The sequence below is a fragment of the Jaculus jaculus genome, chromosome 5, assembly GCF_020740685.1.
Source record: "Jaculus jaculus isolate mJacJac1 chromosome 5, mJacJac1.mat.Y.cur, whole genome shotgun sequence".
Lineage (NCBI taxonomy): Eukaryota > Metazoa > Chordata > Mammalia > Rodentia > Dipodidae > Jaculus > Jaculus jaculus.
In genome coordinates, this window is record NC_059106.1 from 41,002,986 (window position 1) to 41,024,644 (window position 21,659).

The 21,659-nt window shown below is 52.0% G+C and overlaps 1 protein-coding gene across 1 annotated transcript in view; it reads right to left on the bottom strand.

Annotated features, from left to right (window-relative positions):
• Chd5 (chromodomain helicase DNA binding protein 5) overlaps window positions 1–21,427 on the bottom strand; it is a 69,328-nt gene extending 47,901 nt beyond the window's left edge. The window contains 2 exon segments of the mRNA XM_004657403.2: window positions 7,083–7,207; window positions 21,321–21,427. Of these exon segments, the coding sequence (XP_004657460.1) occupies window positions 7,083–7,207; window positions 21,321–21,399 (204 nt within the window). The 5' untranslated portion in view covers window positions 21,400–21,427.
• Window positions 21,428–21,659: the final 232 nt, after the last annotated feature.

The window sequence follows — 21,659 nt, forward strand, 5'->3', positions numbered from 1 at the left end:
TGACTCAAAGGAAACCATTTAGCCCTAGCTTTTGGTGGCAGGTGGGCAGACAGAGCCCTGCCCTCTCCAGCCTGGGTCTAGGGGGAGAGACTCGCACTGGCACTACAGTTGCCAGTTTGGGGGCTGTCATTCTTGCAGCTGCTAAAAACTGGTTCAAGGGGAGCAAAGAGGGACATGAGAAAAGATGGAGGACTGGAGAGATGAAAATGAGCTCAGGAAGTAGAAGTGAGTGAGAAGGCGGCATCGGAGAGGCAGAGAGATAAGAAGCAGGAAGGGGGGAGGAAGGGAGAAAGTAGAAGATGGCAGACAGAGAAGTTAAAGGAAGACGAAGCAGGTCTCACTAGAAAATCTTGGGGGACCCCCCCACACAAGCCACTTAACCTTTTAGGTCACACTATACAGAGCTGATGGCCTGCCTCTTCCCAGAAGAAAGGCTAAAGGCTCTGAGCAGACACATCCCGTCAGCTAGCTGAGGATGGAAAAGGTCACTGAAAGGGCTTCTGGGAAGGACCCCCACATACATGTTCTCCTGGAGGCTCACCTCACTCTTTCTGCAGGCTCTCACTCTCAAGCTTCTCTTTTGTTTTGTTTTGTTTTGTTTTGTTTTGTTTTGTTTTGTTTTGTTTTGTTTTGTTTTGTTTTGTTTTGTTTTCCGAGGTAGGGTCTCACTCTAGCCCAAGTTGACCTGGAATTCACTATGTAGTCTCAAGGCGACCTTGAACTCTCAGCGATCCTCCTACCTCTGCCTCCCAAGTGCTGGGATTAAAGGCATGTGCCATCATGCCTGGCATTATTTATTTATTTATTTATTTATTTATTTATTTATTTATTTATTATTTATTTGAGAGAGAGAGGCAGATAGAAAGAGAATGGGCATGCCAGGGCCTTCAGCTGCAGCAAACCAACTCCAGGTGTATGTGCCACCTTGTGGCCCTGGCTTACATGGGTCCTAGGAAATTGAACCTGGGTCCTTTGACTTTACAGGCAAGCACCTTAACCACTAAGCCATCTCTCCAGCCTGCATTAAGTGTTTTTTAAAAAGCAAGAGCAAAGCCAGACATGGTAATACACACCTTTAATCCCAGCACTTGTAAGGCAAAGGTAGGAGGATCACTGAGAGTCCAAGGCCACCCTGAGGCTATAGACTGAATTCTAGGTCAGCCTGGGCCAGAGTGAGACCCTACCTCGAAAAAAAAAAAAAAAAAGCTAGGGCAGCTCTGGCAGACATGGTGGCTCACAGCTTTGATCCTAGCACTTGGGCAGTTCAGATAGAAGAATCATAATGAGTTCAAGGCCAGCCTAGGCTACAGAGTGACTTCTAGGTCAGCCTGGGCTAAAATGAGACTCTGCCTCAAAATAATTTTTTTATTTTTTTATTTATTTGAGACAGAGACATAGAAGGGAGTGGGGTTATGCATGCGCCATGTGCATCTGGCTTATGTGGGTTCTGGTGAGTTGAACCTGGGTCCTTAGGCTTGGCAGACAAGTGCCTTAACTGCTAAGCCATCTCTCCAGCCTCTCAAAATAATTGTTTTTTTGTTTTGTTTTGTTTTTTTTCTTTCAAGGTAGGGTCTCACTCTAGCTCAGGCTGACCTGGAATTCACTCTGCATTCTCAGGGTGGCCTTGAACTCATGGCGATCCTCCTATCTCTGCCTCCCAAGTGCTGGGATTAAAGGCATGCACCACCACACCCGGCTCAAAATAATTGTTTTTAAAGCTGGGCATAACCATACCTGGCCTGTCCTAAGCACTGAGGAGGGTGGGGCCAGGAGGATGACTGGGGCTTATTGGTCAGCCCATCTTACTGAGAACAGTGAGCTCTAGGTTCAGTAAGAGACCCTGTTCTCAAGGAAATAAGGTGGAAGAAGGAGAAGACATGTGACATTCTCCTTTGGTTTCTGTGTGTGTGTGTGTATGTGTGTGTATATATATATATAGTATATATATATATCTCACAGACATACACACATATACTAAGCACACATGCATGCATCACATGCACACAGACCAAAATGTTAAAAGCTCAAAGAAATGAAGCCACCTAGCCTCATCTCCCTCGCTTCTGTCCATTGGGACAAGGCTAAAGCCCAACCACATGGGGCACAGGCAGCTGGGTGACAGTGACAGGATGGATGGACAACATGACTCTGCAGGGGAGTTAGCTAGAGCACCTTCTAGAAAGTAGGTACTGCCACATGCCAGGTGCAAGAGAGGCCAGGCCAGGGGTGGGCAGCATGGTTTGGAATGCAGGCCCAGAGGGAACAGAGGGCAGGCAGGAGGGCAGAGGGATGGCGCCTCTGGCAGACTGTGCTGTCCAGCAGAAGCAGCGGCCAGTGCACAGCACAGGTGGGGGAAGGGTCTTAGCAAAAGTCAAAAGTCTGGCCCTGAGAGGAGGACTCTCCCAGTGTCCTCTCCAGAGCTGGGCAGGACAGTGCAGTGAGCTGGAGCCCTGACAGAACGGGTCTGCATCTCGGCAGTTCCTCCTCCTGCAGCCACCCAAGATTTGGGTGAGATGTCGATCCAGTGCCAAGAGGAAGCCCTGAGCTCCAGCCCTCACGGCTCACCTCTCCTCTCCTGAGCCTCTCTGTCCTACAACAAATAGAGCCCGCGCGACCCAGGCCACCCCCATCTACACCTAATCTCATTCAAGCGCCCCCCCCCCATGAAGTACACAAGTCTATATTTGCAGCAGAACTCACACCAACTGTTTCCACACTTCCACTGCTAGGCAAGCTTCTCCCCCGCCCCGCCACCCCTTGCACGCGCGTGCACATGCACACATGCACCATAAACATTTCACCTTGCAGAGAAGAGGGTGGGGGAGCTGCCCCCGAGTCTACAAACAGCTCACAGAGGGGCCATGAGCAGGAGCTGGAGGGAAGCACTACCACAGAGGGAAAGAAGGAAGGGAAGAAAGGGCCAGAACCAGAGGGTCTGCTCAGCACCCTGAAACTTATGAGTGGGGGTTGAAGGCAACACTTCAATCAAGGAGACCCAGACACGGACCAGTAATTCCCTAATCATGCTCACAAGGCAACCTCAGCTCCAAGGTCTGAGAGCAACCAAACCACATCACGGGCCGTGAAAATCGCGATGTGAGTCGGGCCTTTGACCTTGGCATTGTCCTTCATTGCAGCATCCCTGGGCTTGACTGGGAGGGATGCTCCAATGGCTGGAAGAGTCTTAGAGGATGTGAAACACATCTCCAAAACACCTTAGACACCATGCCCAGGATAGGGGTGCATCTGCTCGGAGTCCCATAGCCTGCCAAGAGCACAGCATGCCAGCCATGGCCGTGGGGACCATGAGCAAGCCATCCCCACCACCCTTCCTCCTTCCCAGCTCCACAGATGTTTCTAGATCCAGGCCTTCTATCTCACTCTCCCATCTCTCTATGCCCAGCATACAGATCACATTTCCCAAAAAAGGACATTTAAACTCAAAGGAAGGATGCGGAGAGTCGGTCATTCTTGACTTGGGGTCCCTTCAAGATTGAGAGGGAAAATGAAAGAATGAAATATGAGCCTTCCCATTCACCAGTGTTATAAACAGTTATAATTTAGCACTGAATAATTGGTTGCTATGGCAACCGCTGCAGTACAGGTTGAAATCATTTCTCCCTCCTGCGCTCCGGTCTGACAAGGAGCTTCATCTGCATATGCTCAGGTTCCGGCTGCAGCCCGGTTATTTTATGTAAATCAGCACCCACGAATTGCTGCCTGCACACCCCTAAACCACTGCTTAGAGATCACCTGCTCTGGCCTCTCCCTCCACACTGCATGCTGGGGTCACCTGGTGAGAGATGCAGAGGGGCAAAGGGGTAAAACACATCCCTGCCCATGGTCTGGGTGGGTCTGCAGAGTGGGTGAGTGAGCAAGCAGATGCTCCTCTCTGTGTACAGAATGCTATAGAACCCCCTCCCAAGTTACAACATGGTCAGAGCCAGGTTTTCAGAGATACAGGCAAGAGCAGCTCTGGCCCAAGGGTCACCTCTAAGGCCTGTCATCTGGGAACTTTCCATCTACCTCAGTCCTCCACCCCTTTAAGAAACATCAATGACCCTCAAGAGAGAGGAAGGTGGGGCAATGGAGGGAATGGAGGAGAGAAATGGGAAATTAGGGAGGAGGGAAAGAAGAAATGGAGAGAGACTGAGAGATTAGTAGGCAGAGAGGCCAAGCACAGGCCAGAGGGGAGAATGTGTGAGACCAGTGAGAGACAAGAGCCAGAGGGGGAGAGAGGAAAAACAAAACACATCTTAGAGAAAGAAGGGCGGGAGAAGACCCAAGCCAGCTGGAAAAAGGAGGTCACCATGGTCCTAGGAAGAGAGGGATAAAGACCAGCCTTTCCTGGCCCTGGAAGCCACCAGACTCCAGCACCCTCTCATCCACCCCCTCTTCAGATGCTGCTCACCTCTAACTTCCTTCCTGACCAGGGCCACGGCTGAGCCCTATGCCCAGAAGGGAGGAAAAAAAAAAAAAAAAAACAGGCCTGCTCAGGGTGAGAGCTCCCCTACACACCTGAGGCACCCTTGTTGGGGCTGCACCTGCAAAGTGAGTGGACCCAGCCCAAGGCCTGAGACCTGAGCTCCAGGTGGAAGACACCCCATCCTTCACCACAAGGCAGAGGTGGTGGTAACTGCAAAATGAGATTTTACAGCTTCAACCAGAAAGACTGAGAACCTTCCTCCATGGCCTCACAGTCCACCGTCCACTGCCTACCACGGGCAGACCTGCGGGGCTGCCGGCTAATCAGTCAGTGGGAGGGGCTGCAGCCGGGGATTCAGGGGCTTCATGTCAAAGGAGCTAGTGCCCAGCAGACTCCTTCAGTGGGGAGTCTCCAGGCAAGGGCTCCCTCCCCCCTCTGGATAATGGGGACAAGGAATTCACCCCTTGGAAGGTGTCTTCGAGAACAGACCTGTGGCTTGGAATCCTCAACAATCTTTCCCACCAAGGGGTTCGACTCCAACCTGGGTCCTTCCTTCACCCCACAGAAAGCCTACGGGATGGTCCTATGGTAACATGTGATGTGGCTTGGGACAGACACATCAATCGTAGACATCATATCAGGCTGAGGACAGAGCTGACAGATGTGGAGTGAGCCAGGGAGGCGTGGAGTCATCAGGGGAAGAAAGGGTGGTTACACATGTGCATATTCACACACACACACATGCACGCATGCGCCAACAGGAGGAGAGCTGGCATACACACATGTGCACAGACATGCAACAGAGGAGGAGACTTGGCACAGCCGCAAAGCAGTGGACCAAAGGGTCCTTTGGGAGCACAGTGTGGGTGTTTGGCCAAGGGACTATAGGTATAGCTAAGTTCACCCTTGGGCCTTTGGGGAAGCTCTTCTGGGGTGAGCATGAGGTGGTCAGGGTCTACAGGGACAAGATGAGGCAGAAGCCAATACAGGAGACACAGATGACAAGTGACAGTCAGGTGAGAAATGATGACCACCAGCTTTAGCAGCAGAGCAGAGGCAAGAGACATACCAGGTAGTCCTGGCTAGGGACAGGACTGTCATTTCCCTGCCCCAGGTTCTCCGAGTAATCCATGAGCTCCCAACAGACCAGCTCCAGGTGACCACCATGCAGAACAGGAGTAAACCCAGAGTCACTCTGTCTTCCTGCCACCCCAGACAAGACACCCAGATAAGAGGAAGAAACAGCCTGAGGGGCCCCTCAAATGTCTCCAACCTTCTGCATGGTCACATCTCACATGAAGGCATCCGCTGGTTCCCAAAGGGGAGTCTCAGGAGCCATGGGCAGCGGCTCTCACCTGCCCATCACCATCACTTTCCCCTCCTGAGAGGTCTCCTCGCTTTTGCCCTGACTTGCACCTTGGAGTTGCACCATGTCCCCCTTTGCTAACCCAGCACACTCAAGGGGGCATCACTACCTTGGGTGGTCTCTGGATACCTCCAGCAGTTCCTCAACTCTAATGAGGTGTACACCCTACCCTCCCAGCAGATCTGTCTGGAGAAGCAAGAACCTCACTGTTCGCATATGGTAAGAAAACCCAGAATTCCAGCATCCAATTCCAAGTGGTAAGGACTTCTTTAAGCTGTATGCCTGCCTCAGTTTCCCTCTGCAATCATCATCCCTGCCCCACCAATTTCCAAAGGATGATCCAGGGATGAAGTGGGTCACTCTGAGTGCCAACAGCATGCATCTTACCACTCCTCACCAGCCCCAAGTTCCAGCCTCTCCTATCCAGCCAGAACCACCAAGAACAGCACGAAAATGTCAGAAGCACTGACGTCACCAGGCACAAGCACATCACTTAGGGCAGCCTGTTCTCGTCAGGAGCCCCTGAGCTTCTGTGATTTTCTTTACTTTCAACAGTGTCACTGAGGAGACAGAGGCTTGTGCAGAGCAGCCAAGGAGCAAGCAGACTACAGCCATGCCGAGGGCCAGAGAGATCAAGACCACACAGAGAAGCAAAGAAGGGACAGTAAATGACGGCATAAAGGCATAAATGAATAAAGGACAAATGTCCTTCTGACCTTCTGCTTAAGAAGCAGGGTGGGGGCTGGAGAAATGGCTCAGTGGTTAAGGCGCTTGCCTGCAAAGCCTAGCGACCCAGTGCTCACATAAGCCAGATGCACAAAGTGGCACGTGCATCTGGAGTTTGTTTGCAGTGGCTAGAAGCCCTGGAGCACCCATTCTCTGTCTCTCCTTCTCTACCTCTCTCTGCTTGCAAATAAATCATATTCATATATATATACATACATATATATATATATATGTATGTATATATGCATACATACACACACGCACGCGCGTTTGTTTTTGCTTTCATTTTTTTTGGTTTTTCGAGGGAGGGTCACACTCTAGCCCAGGCTGACCTGGAATTCACTCTGTATTCTCAGGCTGGCCTCAAACTCATGGCAGTCCTCCTACCTCTGCCTCCCCAGTGCTGGGATTAAAGGCGGGCACCACCACTCCCAAAGAAGCATGATGGGTCCCTTCTATCTCCGAAAGGTTCTGTGCATGCCCATGTGGCATTTCATTTCTGTGCAAACTCAGCCCTCAGGAGACCTCCATGAAGGCCTGGCCCCGCCGCAGCAGCCGCCTCACCTCTTTCTTCTTCCGCTTCCCTTTGGACTTGCTCTCCTTCAGCTTCTTGGGCCTCTTCTTGGGAAGGCTCACGGGCTCCGCAGGGAAGAAGTCGTCGAAGCCTTCAAGGCAACCATCCTCTTCTTCTGGAAGAGTCAGAAGTGGGGGAGAGGTCAAGCTTCTACTTCCCAGGCCCTGAAGGCACCACTGTGCAACCCCCATCCCACCAAGAACCAACTATGCTAGGTGACCGCCATGGCACCTTCAGGCAGATGACACAGGCCACCTCCCCTCTCTGGCCTTTCCTTCCCTCTTCTGTAAGCTAGGACAATAACCACCTAGTCCTGAACTCACTGAGCAGAGGTGAGCATCTCATTAAGTATCCTTTCTGACATGGCTGCCCAGAAAAGAAGCAGTCGTCCCAAGGCCATAGCTAGCTGACCCAGAGAAAAGGCCAGTCTGAGCAAGGTCCATACCTACTCTTCAGAGACCCACGGTGTGGCTGGAACATGGCGTAAGCACACATGACAGTAAGGACAGTCCGGACTAAATGTATATTCTATGCTCATCAAACTGCCCAGTAAGCACTTCTCTTAATGTTCATACGCACATATTAATGCTACTCTCACTTTTGGTTAGAGAAGCTTCTTTTTTCAGATGGCAGTGACTTTGGGATGACTCAGAAGGCACCATGATGCTGAGAAGTGACAAAGGAGTGCTCAGCACTGCAATATCTCTATCACACCTTCCAAGGCTCAGGGTTCATTGCAGAAAAGGTGGTGGAAAGAATGTGAGAGCCAAAGGAAGGGTAGGACTCCTTACAACGTGCTCCTCCAGACATAAAATGGCCTGGATATCCATGACCTCACAGTGCCTGACACTACTTACACAAGACCATCATAATAGGAGGAAAAGATCATAACATCAAAATAAAAGAGAGACTGATTGAGAGGGGGAGGGATATGATGGAGAATGGAGTTTCAAAGGGGAAAGTGGGGGGAGGGAGGGCATTACTATGGGATATTGTTTACAATCATGTAAGTTGTTAATAAAATAAATAATAAATAAACAAAAGGATAGTCAGGCCCCATTGCTTCAAGGACCACATGGAGCTGGCATTGGAGAAGAGCCAAGCAGGAAGATGAGGAACATGCCATGGGCTTGACAGGCACCCTCTTAATGGGACGATCCACCACCACATTGCTTCCACTGCCCAACCCTGACCCAAACACAAAGGATGCCAGGCCCATTCTAAGGGGCATCTACCACTTATGGGTTTTCTTTTTTCTTAATATTTTTATTTATTCTCAAGCAGAGAGATACAGAGAGAAGACAGACACACAGAGAGAATGGGCATGTCAGGGCCTCTAGCACTGCAGATAAACTCTAGATGCATGTGCCATCTTGTGTATCTGGCTTTACGTGGGCACTGGGGAATCAAACCTGGGTCCTTAGGCTTTGTAGGCAACTGAACTAAGTCATCTCTCCAGTCCCCACTCATGGGTTTTCTACTAGCTACACAAAAGCCTTCAATTTCCTCACTGGCTTAGAGCATTAACGGACAGGGGCAGCTCAGTCAGTAAAATGCTTGCCTCACAAGCATGAAGATCTGAGCTGGGTCCCCAGACCCTGCATAAATATCCCAGGCACGGGCCAGGAAGACTGGTCAGCACATAAGAGCACTTACTGAATAAGAATAAGGACTTAGCCAGGTGTGATGGCACACACCTTTAATCCCAGCACTCGGGAGGCAGAGGTAGGGGGAATCACCGTGAGTTCGAAGCCACCCTGAGACTACAGAGTGAATTCCAGGTCAGTCTGAGCTAGAGTGAGACCCTACCTCAAGAAAAAAAAAAGAAAAGAAAAAGGAATAAGGACTTGCAGGCTGGAGAGATGGCGCAGCAGTTAAAGGCACTTGTTTGCAAAGCCTGACAGCCCAGGTTTGATTCCCCAGGACCCACATAAGCCAGATGTACAAGGTAGCACATTCATCTGGAGTTCATTTGCAGTGGCTGAAAGCTCTGGCATGCTCATTCTCTCCCTCTCAAATAAATAATTAAAAAAAAAAAATAAGGACCTGAGTTCAATCCCCAGCAGCCACCTAAAAGCCAGGCATGTCATACATGCCTGTAAACCCAGTATGAAGTGAGGCAAAGACAGGATCACTGGGGCTCGCTGGGCAACCCATGTCAGGGAAATAAGGCAGAAGAGTAGAAGAGAATATCCACTATCCTTCTCTAGCTGCCACACACGTGTGCACACAGTACACGCATTCTACATACACATGCATACACCACATGCACACACCACACACATAAAAGAAAAATGTTGGGCATGATAGTGTGGTTTTGTAATCCTCTGGGTGAGGCAGAGGCAAGGAGGATACCTGGGTCTGATGGCCTGCCTGTCTAGCCTAATTGATGAGCTCCAAGCCAATAAGAACTCTGTCTCAAAAAAAAAAAAAAAAAAGCCAAGCATGGTAGCACATGCCTTAATCCCAGCACTCGGGAGGCAGAGGTAGAAGGATCACAACGAGTTAAGAGACCACGCTGAGACTACATGGTGAATTCCATGTCAGCCTGGACTAAAGTGAAACCCTACCTTGAAAAACCAAAAAAAGAAGAAAAAGAAGAAGTAGTTCCCAGGCATGGTGGCACACGCCTTTAATTCCAGCACTCAGGAGACTGAGGTAGGAGAATCACGGTGAGTTCAAAGCCAGCCTGAGACTGCATAGTAAATTCCAGGTGAATGTTTATTGCTGCTCAATTTATAATAGCTGGGAAATGGAACCAGCCTAGATGTCCCTCAACTGATGAGTGGATAATGAAGATGTGGCACATTTATACAATGGAGTTCTACTCAGCGGTAAAGAAAAATGAAGTTATGAAATTTGCAGAAAAATGGATGGACCTGGAATGGATTATACTAAGTGAGGTAACCCAGGCCCAGAAAGCCAAGCGCCACATGTTCTCCCTCATATGTGGATCTTAGCTACAGATGATTGGGCTTCTGTGTGAGAATGAAAATACTTAGTAGCAGAGGCCAGTAAGTTGAAAAGGAGACATAAAGGGTAGAGAAAGGAAGTGAGGAGGATACTTAATAGGTTGATATTGTATATATGTAATTACAATGATTGTAATGGGGAGGTAATATGATGGAGAATGGAATTTCAAATGGGAAAGTGTGGGGGTGGGGAGGGAGGGAATTACCATGGGATATATTTTGTAATCATGGAAAATGTTAATAAAAATTTAAAAAAAAATTCCAGGTGAGACCCTACCTCAAAAACACACACATACACACACTCACACAGAATAGATGGCAGAGAGGAACAGTTGAGGTTTTCCTCTAGCCTCCACATGCACATACATGCACATCCTCACATATGTACATTACTAAAAAATAAAATAAATGGGCTGGAGAGATGGCTTAGCAGTTAAAGCATTGCCTCTAAAGCCAAAGGATCCAAGTTTGATTCCCTAGGACCCACATAAACTGTATGTGCATTCATCAGGAGTACATTTGCAGTGGCTGGAGGCCCTGGCATGCCCATTCTATCTATCTATTTCTTTCTTTCTTTCTTTCTTTCTTTCTTTCTTTCTTTCTTTCTTTCTTTCTTTCTTTGCTTCTCTCTCTCTCTCTCTCCCCCCCCTCAAATAAATAATTTTTTAGCTGGGCGTGGTGGCACATGCCTTTAATCCCAGCACTCGGGAGACAGAGGTAGGAGGATCACCATGAGTTCAAGGCCACCCTGAGACTACATAGTTAATTGCAGGTCAGCCTGGGCCACAGTGAAACCCTACCTTGAAAAACCAAAAAAAAAAAATAATAATAATAATAATAATAAATAATTTTTTAAAAAACATTAAAAAATTAAGCTAGGAATGATGGTTCACACTTTTAATCCCAGCACTCAGGAGGCTGTGGTAGGAGGACTGTCATGGCCAGCCTGGGGCTACAGAGTAAATTCTAGTTCAGCCAGGGCTGGAGTGAAACCTTGTCTCAAAATAAATACATAATCCAAGCCAGGCACAGTAGCACACGCCTTTAATCCCAGCACTTGGGGGCAGAGGTAGGAGGATCGCCATGAGTTCGAGGCCACCCTGAGACTACATAGTGAATTCCAGGTCAGTCTGGGCTAGAGTGAGACCCTACCTTGAAAAAAAAAAAGCAGTTGCCGGGCATGGTGGCGCATGCCTTTAATCCCAGCACTCTGGAGGCACAGGTAGGAGGATTGCCATGAGTTCCTGGCCACCCTGAGACTCCATAGTGAATTCCAGGTCAGCCTGGGCTAGAGCAAGACCTTACCTCCAATAAATAAAGTAATTAAAGTGGGTATGGCGGCACACACCTTTAATCTCAGCAATTGGGAGGCTGGACTGATATGTGGCCCTTGCCATAGAGCTGTGGTGAGCTGGGGCCTGACTCCTACCCACCAGGGAAACTGAGTCAGTAGGAAGGGTCTTCTTTAGGGGCAAGGCAGCAAGAAGCAACACAAAACAGAGAGAGGGCTACCTGCAAAGGCAAAAGAGACTTCCAAAGGAAGAAGCCCCTAAGGGGTCATGAGACAGCCCCCATTCCCAGTCAGCCTACAACGCGAGTGTCCCCGCCAGCTCCTCTTGCCCTACAGCCTAGGTCTAGAGGACACTGAGTGGCTTGGGGAGGCCAGCGGAGCAGAGGAAAGTCAACTGGGTCTGTCTGGTAGGGAACACACCAGGGTCTATGGCTTAAGACTAGTGCTAGAGCCAGACATGGTGGCGCACGCCTGTAATCCCAGCACTCGGGAGACAGAGGTAGGAGGATCACCATGAGTTCAAGGCCACCCTGAGGCTACATAGTGAATTCCAGGTTAGCCTGAGCTACAGTGAGACCCTACTTCAAAAAAAAAAAAAAAAAAAGATTAGTGCTGCCTCACAGATCCTCAACCCTAGTGAGTGGTCCTGGAGTGCCCAGGGGATGTGCACCCAGAAGGGACCCTCCTTGGAAGGCTTTTCTGTTACATATTGGTTGGCCAGTGTGTGCCTCTCACAGTGCAGAGCACACACAAGGTGAAACACGTGTGCACTGGGAGGCTAGAACACCGCGTTACGCACATCCAACACCCATTTCCTGTGCTCCACACAGGTCCACCTGCCGGCCTGGGACCCACGCCCTCCCGAATCCCACAGAGAGAAGGGAAGCTCCACCTGGTGCCTGTGGTTTCCTGTGCCCAAATAGTGGGTACATATTCAATCACTTACACCCCACTCTCAGAAGGCCTTAGTAGCTCTGGTGACAGCAGATCCTCTTCCCACTCCTGCATCCCGCAGGGCCAGCTTGCACATGTATGACCCCGTGCCAAGGCAAGATGGGTGTTGCACCATGGCCTGGTACCCCCCCCCTCACCCAAGGAACAAGGCCTGCCTGTGACCATGACCCCTAGCAGTGCACAGGGCATGAGCGGAGTGTGCCCCAGCCCCAGCCCCTCCCCATCTGGAGAGAGGGAAGAGAGCAGCAGCAGACAGACAGGGGGGAAGACGCAAACGCGGGGCAGGACTGGACACCACTGCAAGGCGGCCTGAGCCAGGTATCCCGGGAGGACCAGAGCAGTGTGTCTAGTGACCTGTCAAGACGGCTCACGGGAAGAGCACAGCAGTCATGTTCTGGTCAGGATTCATATGCACAGGGGAGTGAACAGTCAGGACCACCCCAGAGTGGGGCTTATGTGACCAGGACCCAGGAGTATCCAAGGGGAAGCCAGGGGCTGCTGGAGCTGACCCCATCCCATCACTCTGAACTCTGAGGTAGCCAAGGGCAGGGTTTTAAGCCAGGTGAAATGGTGCACTGGGGAGCGGGGGGGGGGGGGCATGCCTTAACCCAGCAATCAGGAGGCAGAGGTAACAGGATCACTTGTGAGTTCAAGGCCACCGAGGCTACATAGTGAATTCCGGGTTAGCCTGGGCTAGAACGAGACCCTACCTTAAAAAAGGGGGAGCTGGAGAGATGGCTTAGCTATTAAGACACTTGCCTGTGAAGCCTAAGGACCCAGGTTGGACTCCCCAGAACCCATGTAAGCCAGATGCACACGGTGGTACATGCATCTGGAGTTTGTTCACAGTGGCTAGAGGCCCTAGTGTGCTTGCTAGCTCTCTCAGATGATAGACAGATAGATAGATAGATAGATAGATAGATAGATAGATAGATAGATAGATAGATAGATAGATAGATGATAGATAGATAGATAGATAAAATATTTTTTAAGCCAGGTGTGGTGGTGTACTCCTTTAACCCCAGCACCCCAACACTTGGGAGGCAGACATAGCAGGACTGCTGTGAGTTCAAGGGCAGCCTGAGACTACATAGTGAATTACAGGTCAACCTGGGCTACAGCAAGACCCCACCTCAAAAAGCCAAAAAAAAAAAAGTGCCCTGGGGCCCCTGGAGCCACACTGGAGTGGAGGAGTGCAGCAGAAGCTTCAGGATGGCAGAAGACTGGGAGAGGGTGACCAGTGAGATGCCCGTCCACACCTGAACACTTCCCCAGAGCCTCAGAGACCGCCTGGACAGAGCCACCCCACCCCACCCCACTGGCTGGGCTCCACACTGGTTATGTAACAGGCTCCAGGCTGATGCAATCCTGAGGGGGCCTCTCCCTCCGCCTCCTCTGGGCTGTTCCTCTCCTCCCAGCAGGGCAGTCCCTAGACTTAAGAAACCCAGCCCGGCACATGGTCCCCAGCTGACCAGAAGAGATGGGGCTGCACAGGTGACTTGGCAGGCCCTGGAGAAGCCTGTATGATCTGTCCACAGGAGGGGAGGAAGGCAAGAGGGAGCCCCAGAGGACTTCGCATACCCAGAATAAGCCTCAGAGGACACAGCCGCTGGGTCCGCAGACGGACAGACCCCTCCTCCTCATGGGCCAGGGCCATCTGCCTGCTCAAACCCTGCTCTAGGAGACTTCCAGAGCTAGCACATGGAGATAGGAACCCCGGGCCCGCCCACCTTCATCTCTGACAGGCCCTTCCTGCCCCCACATTGCTTCTGGTGGCCCTGGGGATACTTCTGTGGCACTGGCTCCCTACTACCCCAGCACCCCGTCCTCACTAGAGCCCCAGCCCTGTCCTCCCACTTGGACCCTCCCCTCTTCTGCCCCAAACCTGCCAAAACCAGGCTGGAGAGTCCCTATCCAAGCCACCCACCATCAGCCACACCCAAGCAGCTCCAGCCCTGTACCTTATGGCTCCTGCCCCTCCTCTCCACAGCCCCAGAGACCTGGAAGGTTCTAAAATGAAGGGCATGTGGCCAGAGATAAGGGGTGATTGTGCTAACTCCGAGTGAAGGGATCCAAGATGGGGCAGCCGGACCCCAGGACTGCTTGTCCGGCCAGTTTCTAGCCCCGGGTGGCTGCCCCACTGCCCTTCTGGCCTGGCTGGCCATTCCCTCCCCATGCCAGCCCTGCCCCTCCATCGCCTGAGGCTCCATCGATCCCAGCCAGCTATAATTAGGACCATTAGCCTGGCTATCGTTCACCTCCTGCGCCGCCCAGTCACAGCAAGCCTGGAGAAGAACGAGGGAGGCTGCTTCTGAGACAGGGCGGGGACTTGGTGAGGATGGGGGTGGGGACAGACGGAAGCTTGCCAGGCAAAGGCAAAGAGACCTTCCAAAGCTTTTGACTTCTCCCAGCTCCCTACAGACTCCCTACACACCCTCCAGCTTCAGGTGGCCCTTCCCAGCTAGCCAATCAGAGCAGGAGCATTAAGCAGGGTGTGGTCCCCAGCCCTAGAATCCAGCACTAAGAAGGCTGAGGCATGACTGCCAGTTCTAAGACACCCTGCAAAGCAAGACCTCATCCCAGAACAACAAAAGCCTACCCTCCTATTCGCTGATGTGGAAGCTAAGGCTCAGAGGACTTCATCACCTGTCCACATCTTAGTTCCACCGTGGCAGGTGGCCCCCACCACTGTGCACTCATGCCCCTGACCTCTTCTTCCAGGCCTTGAAACTTCCTAGGGCCCAGCAATGCAAGTATGCCCTTGTGTGCCAAGGTCAGGGTTATACACTGGAGCCACTGAGGTGACTAAATCCTGCTCTGGGTCTGGGAGGCCACAGGGGCCCTCAGTAGAGCCTACACTACATCCTGGGTTAAATCCAGCCAGGCTCTAAGGCCCCGCCTCCTCTGGGAAGGGAGTGGCTTCCAGGGAGCTTTGTAAACGTGGCTATGGAGTGAAAGGTTAGGTCATCTGACTCTGGGTGGTGGAAGGATGGGGATGATAGAGCAAGGAGCTGAGACAAGAGCTCCATCACCAGGTTCTTGAGGAAAGAGCATGAGCCAGTGATGGGAGACCTACTCAGTACACCATTCTCCCTAGAGCCTGTGAAAGACCAGAGCTCCTTGTTATCTCCAGTCCCACCACCCAGCTCCAAGAAGGGAACAGGGCCACCTGGTGGTAAGAAGGAAGGAAGGGAGAGAGGGAGGGAGGAAGAGAGGGAGAGAGGGAGGAATGGACGGAGGGAGGGACAGTGGGGGGGCACCAGGACTTCAAACAGCAACCCCTTAGGGTAGGGGTAAAATCTGCAAAATGGGCCTCATGCTGCGAGCCCTTCTCCTGAGTAGGGAGAAAACTAGTATTGTGAACACAATGTCCCCGATGCCAGACCCAGAAGCTCAGCGATGAAGGCGTATCCCAGAGGGGTGACCCAGTGAAGGCACTCTGGGGCCAGGACTTCTGGCCAATGAGGAGCCTATGGCACAGGCTTTATGCTGAAAGGGGGCAGTATTACCACCCAAGTGGCAATTAATAATTTATTTATGACATTTAACAAACCCAGACATCATCTCTTTGACATCGTATCAAAAGAAAGTATTGGTGCTGAGAGGGAGAGGAGGAGAGGCTTCATCCTAAGTGGCTATGGTCGGGAACAGGTGGAGGACCCAGGACAGCAGGGAAAAGCCCCCAAGGAAGACCCAGGGCACAGGTAGAAAAAAGAAAAAAGGCCAGGAGGAGAGAACATGAGGAGATAATACAAGGCACAGAGGGAAACAAGAGGCAAGGGAGAGACAGAGCTGGCAGTCAGAAAAAAGCAGATGCAAAAGACTGAAGACTGAGCCGGGTGTGGTGGCGCACGCCTTTAATCCCAGCACTCAGGAGGCAGAGGTAGGAGGATCGCTGTGAGTTTGAGACCACCCTGAGCCTGAGACTACCAGGTCAACCTGGGCTAGAATGAGACCCTACCTCAAAAAAGAAAGGAAGGAAGAAAGGAAGGAAGGGAGGGAGGGAGGGAGATTGAAGACTAAGAGGGAAACAGAGGGAGAAAAAGAGACAGAGAGGTGGGGGATAAGCACAGAGCCAAAGAGATGAGGAGAAAGCCTCAAAGGTTTCTCTACAAGTGCCCCAGAAAGGTAAGACAGCACATACTCTTAGGCATCTAGCTCAGAAAAGACACTCAAAGGAAGGGAGGAGGGTACTTAACAGGTTGATATTGTATATATGTAAGTACAATGATTGTTATGGGGAGGTAATATGATGGAGAATGGAATTTCAAAGGAGAAAGTGGGGGGAGGAGAGGGAATTAACACGGGATTTTTTTTATAATCATGGAAAATGCTAACAAAAATTTTAAAAAATAAAATGAAATAAAGAAAAAAAAGACACTCAAGAAATCTGTGTTGGGTGTGTAAAAGGATGAGTGGTAGATGGATGAATGGATAGTGGACAGATGGAAAGGAAGGGATGGATAAATGATGGATGGATATATAGTGGGCAAATATATAGATGGGATTATGGGCAGGTGGGGGTGGAAGAATGGGTAAGTGGTGAGTGAATGGATAGATGGATGATGGGTAGAGGGACAAATGAATAAATGGATGCATCTTGGATGGATGGATAGTGGGTGGGTATGTGGATAACTGGATTGTAGGTGGATAGACGGGTGATAGATGATGAATACTGGATGGATGGATGGATGGATGGATGGATGGATGGATGGATGGATAGATGGATGGATGGCAAGTAAATGGTTGCTTTCATGAATGGATACATAGATTCTTGGGTGGGTATTAAATACTGTCAGGCTCCCTGGTGTTCCATCCTGAGCCCACATTTCTCAAGAAGGACACTCTAAGAAGACACCATGAAAGTCACTCTCTCCTTGCCCCTGAACCCAAGGAAACCTAAGACACCAAACCCAGAGGCAAAGGCCCTAGCACTACAGCGGTCTCACTGCCTAGCCACAAAAGAACCTAGACTCGCCAGCTTGGCTGGGATTGAGAAAGAACCAGGCAGGGAACTCACCAGCCCAGCAGGGGCCCTAGGAGAACCCAAAACCACATCTTCTGAAGCCTCAAGGGCCAGACCCTCTCCTCCTTCCCATCAACTCCACCTCAGCCTTCCCACTCTCAGCCCCCTCCAACTAGGTACCCCTCCCCAGCCCAAGCTCACTTGATGAGAGTGCAAGCCTTGGAAGCATTTCCTCAGGGAGGTGAGACAGCTGGCCCACGTGCACAGTGCTAATGACACCAGCCACGGCATATGCGCACCTGTGAGGTGCTGCTGGGCACTATGACCTAACTGTTCCATGTGCACCATCCATCAAGTCCTCACAATAACCCTCTATGAGGTAACTAGTGCTATGTCCTGTTCTACAAGTGGGGACACTGAGGCAGAGGGCTGAGGAACTTGTCCCAAGGCCACGCAACTAACAAGAGCAGAGCTTGGATGTGAAGCCTTGCACTAACCCGCCCAACCCGAAGCTCCTGGGTCCTGCCTTCCTCCTCACAGCAGGTTCCCCCAGTGCCACCAAGGTAGAGAGCTGGCCAGACCAAAGCTTCCTCTGGGTAGGATACAACACTGCATGAGTGAACAAAAGCCATTAGGACAAGTTTAAGTTCAACTGCCATGGATTTAAAAATTAGCATGATGGCTCTCAAAATACTGGCTCTTCTACCACAAACTGACATGTTTTGGAGCCAGTTGGCTCCACGCCTCTATGGGTCAGTCAAAGACTTGGAACACAGGCTTCAGAAGGGCCATGACAGAGCACTAACAGTCCAACCAGACAGCAAGAAAAACAGGCATGAAGCCTGGGATGGAGCTGTCTTCACATCCAGGGGCCCAAGGGTGGTAACCCAGGGACTTGCTTTCTCCGTCAGACACAACCATCTCTTGTGCACCCTCAATTCCAGGTGCCAGCTCACCTCCTGGTTAGTGATTCCACCAGGGCAGAGGGAAGCACCAAAATTAAGGGGTTCAAGAGAACAGGAAAGGCTGCCAGAAAATAAACCCTTGAAATGAGTCTGATAGGACTCGACATATGGCTCTGCAAGTAAAGATACTTGCTTGCAAAATCTACCAGCCCAAGTTCAATTCCCAAGCCACCAATGTAAAGTTAGCAGCAAAAAAGTGGCACAAGGGCTGGAGGGATGGCTTAGCGGTTAAGGCATTTGCCTGCAAAGCCAAAGGACCTAGGTTCGATGCCCCAGAACCCATGTTAGCCAGGCACACAAGGGGGCACACATGTCTGGAGTCCATTTGCAGTGGCTGGAGGCCCTGCGCGCCCATTCTCTCATTCTCTCTTCCTCTTTCTCTGTCAAATAAATAAAAAATAATTTTTTAAAAAAGTGGAGCCGGGCGTGGTGGCACACACCTTTAATCCCAGCACTCGGGAGGCAGAGGTAGGAGGATTGCTGTGAGTTGGAGACCACCCTGGGACTACAGAGTGAGTGCCATGTCAGCCTGGGCTAGAGGGAAATCCTACCTAAAAAAAAAAATAGTGGTGGGGGGAGGGAGGAAATTACCATGGTATATTTTTTTTATAATCATGGAAAATGCTAATAAAAATTTAAAAAGAAAATAAAATAGTGGGACAAGTGTCTGGCATTCATTTTCAGTGAAAAAGGCCCGAGCATGGATGCACATGTTTTTTATATTTTTATTTATTTCCAAGCTGAGAGATAATGGGTACACCAGGGCATAGTGCCACTGCAAATAATGATAGATTTTGAAAATAATCTGGGACTGGGCCACACAAGCCTGAGAATAAATGAGGGTGGTCTGTGGCCCAATGGAGCTAAGACTTATAATGGCCATGACAAACCTGTGAGCAGAGGAAAGAGGTCATAGCCAGGGCCCAAGGGCAGGACAGCATCTGTAATGTTCTACAGGCAACAGGGAGGCCAGTGAGGCTGGAGTGTTTGAACAGGAGTATGGGGAAGATGAGAGTCAACCAATGCTTAGGCTTTGAATAAGGAAGGTCAGTGACCACCAGCAGGGAGTGTGAGAGTTAGACCTAGGAATTGGAAAGAAGATGGAACCTGGGAAGGCTGAAGAGACAAAAAAAGTCACAGTGGCTAACAGACAGGGCTGGAAATCCCCAAACCTCAGCGGAAAGAGCAGGGTGTATCCTCTGTAGGGCTTAGGGGATGCATCTAAAGGCCCCAAGGACAATCGCCCCCATGTCCTGGAAGGAGGGGGAAACGAAGGGTGATTGGGAGACTTGACAAGGTTCGGTCCCTCCAGGCCTAGCAACAAGTTGAGTGCCCACCAACCTGGGAGCACTTAAGCCCTCCTCCCCTCCCCAAGCCCCCTACTCTCTGACACAGTCAGGGTCAGCCAGGGAATACGATAGGAAAGAGCAGGGGCACCACTGGTTGAGGAAGGGCCTGGAAATGGGCCTGTCGATAAATGGTCAGCTGACCACTGCTCCCGTCAATGACACAAAAGGCCACACCCCAAACACAACCATGAATCGTAGCTGAGCCAGGCTCCTGAGCAGAAACTGGCCATAGGTTTCCTTGCATGCAGTGGGCCTCCATGTTTCCTTCCAGGCAATGTTTTGGATTCCACCAACCTGGGAATACAGTAGTCAACTATTGTTCAGGAACCCCACCCCACCCCTAAGCATTGCACCCCAGTGAGCCCTTGGCCTGGCTGAAAGAGTAGATGAGCGCCAGGCTCCTGTTAAGAGCCCTTGTCACAGCATCAAAACCACTAAGAAAACAAGCCAGTCCCCTGGGAAGACTAGGGAGCAGGGGGTGTGGCCACATGGTGGGAGCCTTGGCACCAAGAAGATACAAAGTGGTCTGGGATCTGCAGCTGTCTCCTGTAAAACGGAAGCTGGGGTGCCAATGCGTGAAATAGTCCAACCTAACCCCTTGGGAATGTACATTCCTGGGCCAAGGAGGGTCCTCTGGTCTCCCATTAGTCCCTCAGAAATTTAGGAGAGGCTGGGCATGGTGGCACACACCTATAATCTTGGGAGGCAGAGGTAAAGGATTGACGCGAGTTCGAGGCCAACCTGGGACTACACAGTGAATTCCAAGTCAGCCTAGGCTACAGCGAAACGCTACCTCAAAAAAGTCCAGAAGGAGCCAGAGACTTGGTGCTGGGCAGCTGAGAAGTAAAACAGTTCCCCTGAAGGAAGGATGGTTGGCTGACAGGGCGAAGGCCCTGTCTGTCTGTGCCAACTGAGGGAACATTGGAACAAATGGTGAGCAGTTAACTAAATAATTATCCTGCAAGGTAAACCACTCTTCACGCTGAATTCGGAAAGAAATTTAAAAAAAAAGAAAAAAGGTGGGGGGATGACAAGGGCAGGGGCGGTGGCCCTGGGGCCTTAGGCCCACAGCCAAAGCAGCAGGGTGGGCTTGGGAATACTGTTACCCTGGACGGCGGACGCTTACGCGCGCCAAGGAAACATCGGTGGCCCCTGTAAAGTGTTGGAGAGCGACGGTCAGAAAGGGGAGCGGCAGTCCGAGCCTGCGCGCCCAGCTCCGAAGCCGCCCCAGCCCGGGAGCTCTCCAGATCCCCAAGCGCGACGCGCCCTCGCCCCGCCCTGGGGTGACAAGGGCAGACAGCGGCCGGGTACCAGGTCCTGCCCGCCCGCCACGGGGTGAGAGCGCGCGCGGGTGCGCCGCACTGGCAGCCGGCGCGCTTCCCGCCCCGTTCAAGGGCACGCGAGCTGACCCCGGCGGCGCCGCGCCCCCCTTCCCGCCGGGCTGATCCGCGCCGGCCCCCGCCCCAGCTGCTCAGGCCCGCGCCACCCCCGGGGGTCCTCACCGCACCCCGCCCTGTGTGCAGCCCGCGCGCCGCGCCCCGCTCGCTCGCCAGCCCGCCCTCCCGCCCGCCCAGCCCCGCGCCCTTGGCCGCGCGGCGCCAGCAGGGCGGGAGCGCAGCCCGCAGCCCGGCGCCAACCCGGCGCTCGGATCCCGGTGGGGGAGGAGTGGGGGGGGGTCCTTGGCGCCCCCCGCCGCTCCAGCCCCGGGGGTGGGGACGGTCCCCTCCTCACCTGACATCTCGTCCTCGTTCTCCATCTCCTCGGCAAACAGCCGCGGCAGCTCCTCCTCGGTGCCCAGCGGGCCCCGCATGCCCGGCGCGGGGGGGAGGGGAGGTGGGCGCCCCCCCTGCCGCCGGGCGCGGTGCCAACCTTAACCCGTGCGCTGCCGGACGGACGCGCGCGCCGAGCAAGGCGGCCTCGGCGAGAAGATGGCGGCTGCCGGCCCCCCCGCCCCCCCAAACCTCCACCCCTCCGTGCCGACCCCCCTTTTCCTCTCGGCCGCCTCAGTCCGCACCCGCAAACGCCCGGGCCGCTCCGCCCACCGCGCCCCGCAGCCCGAATCCCGCAGCC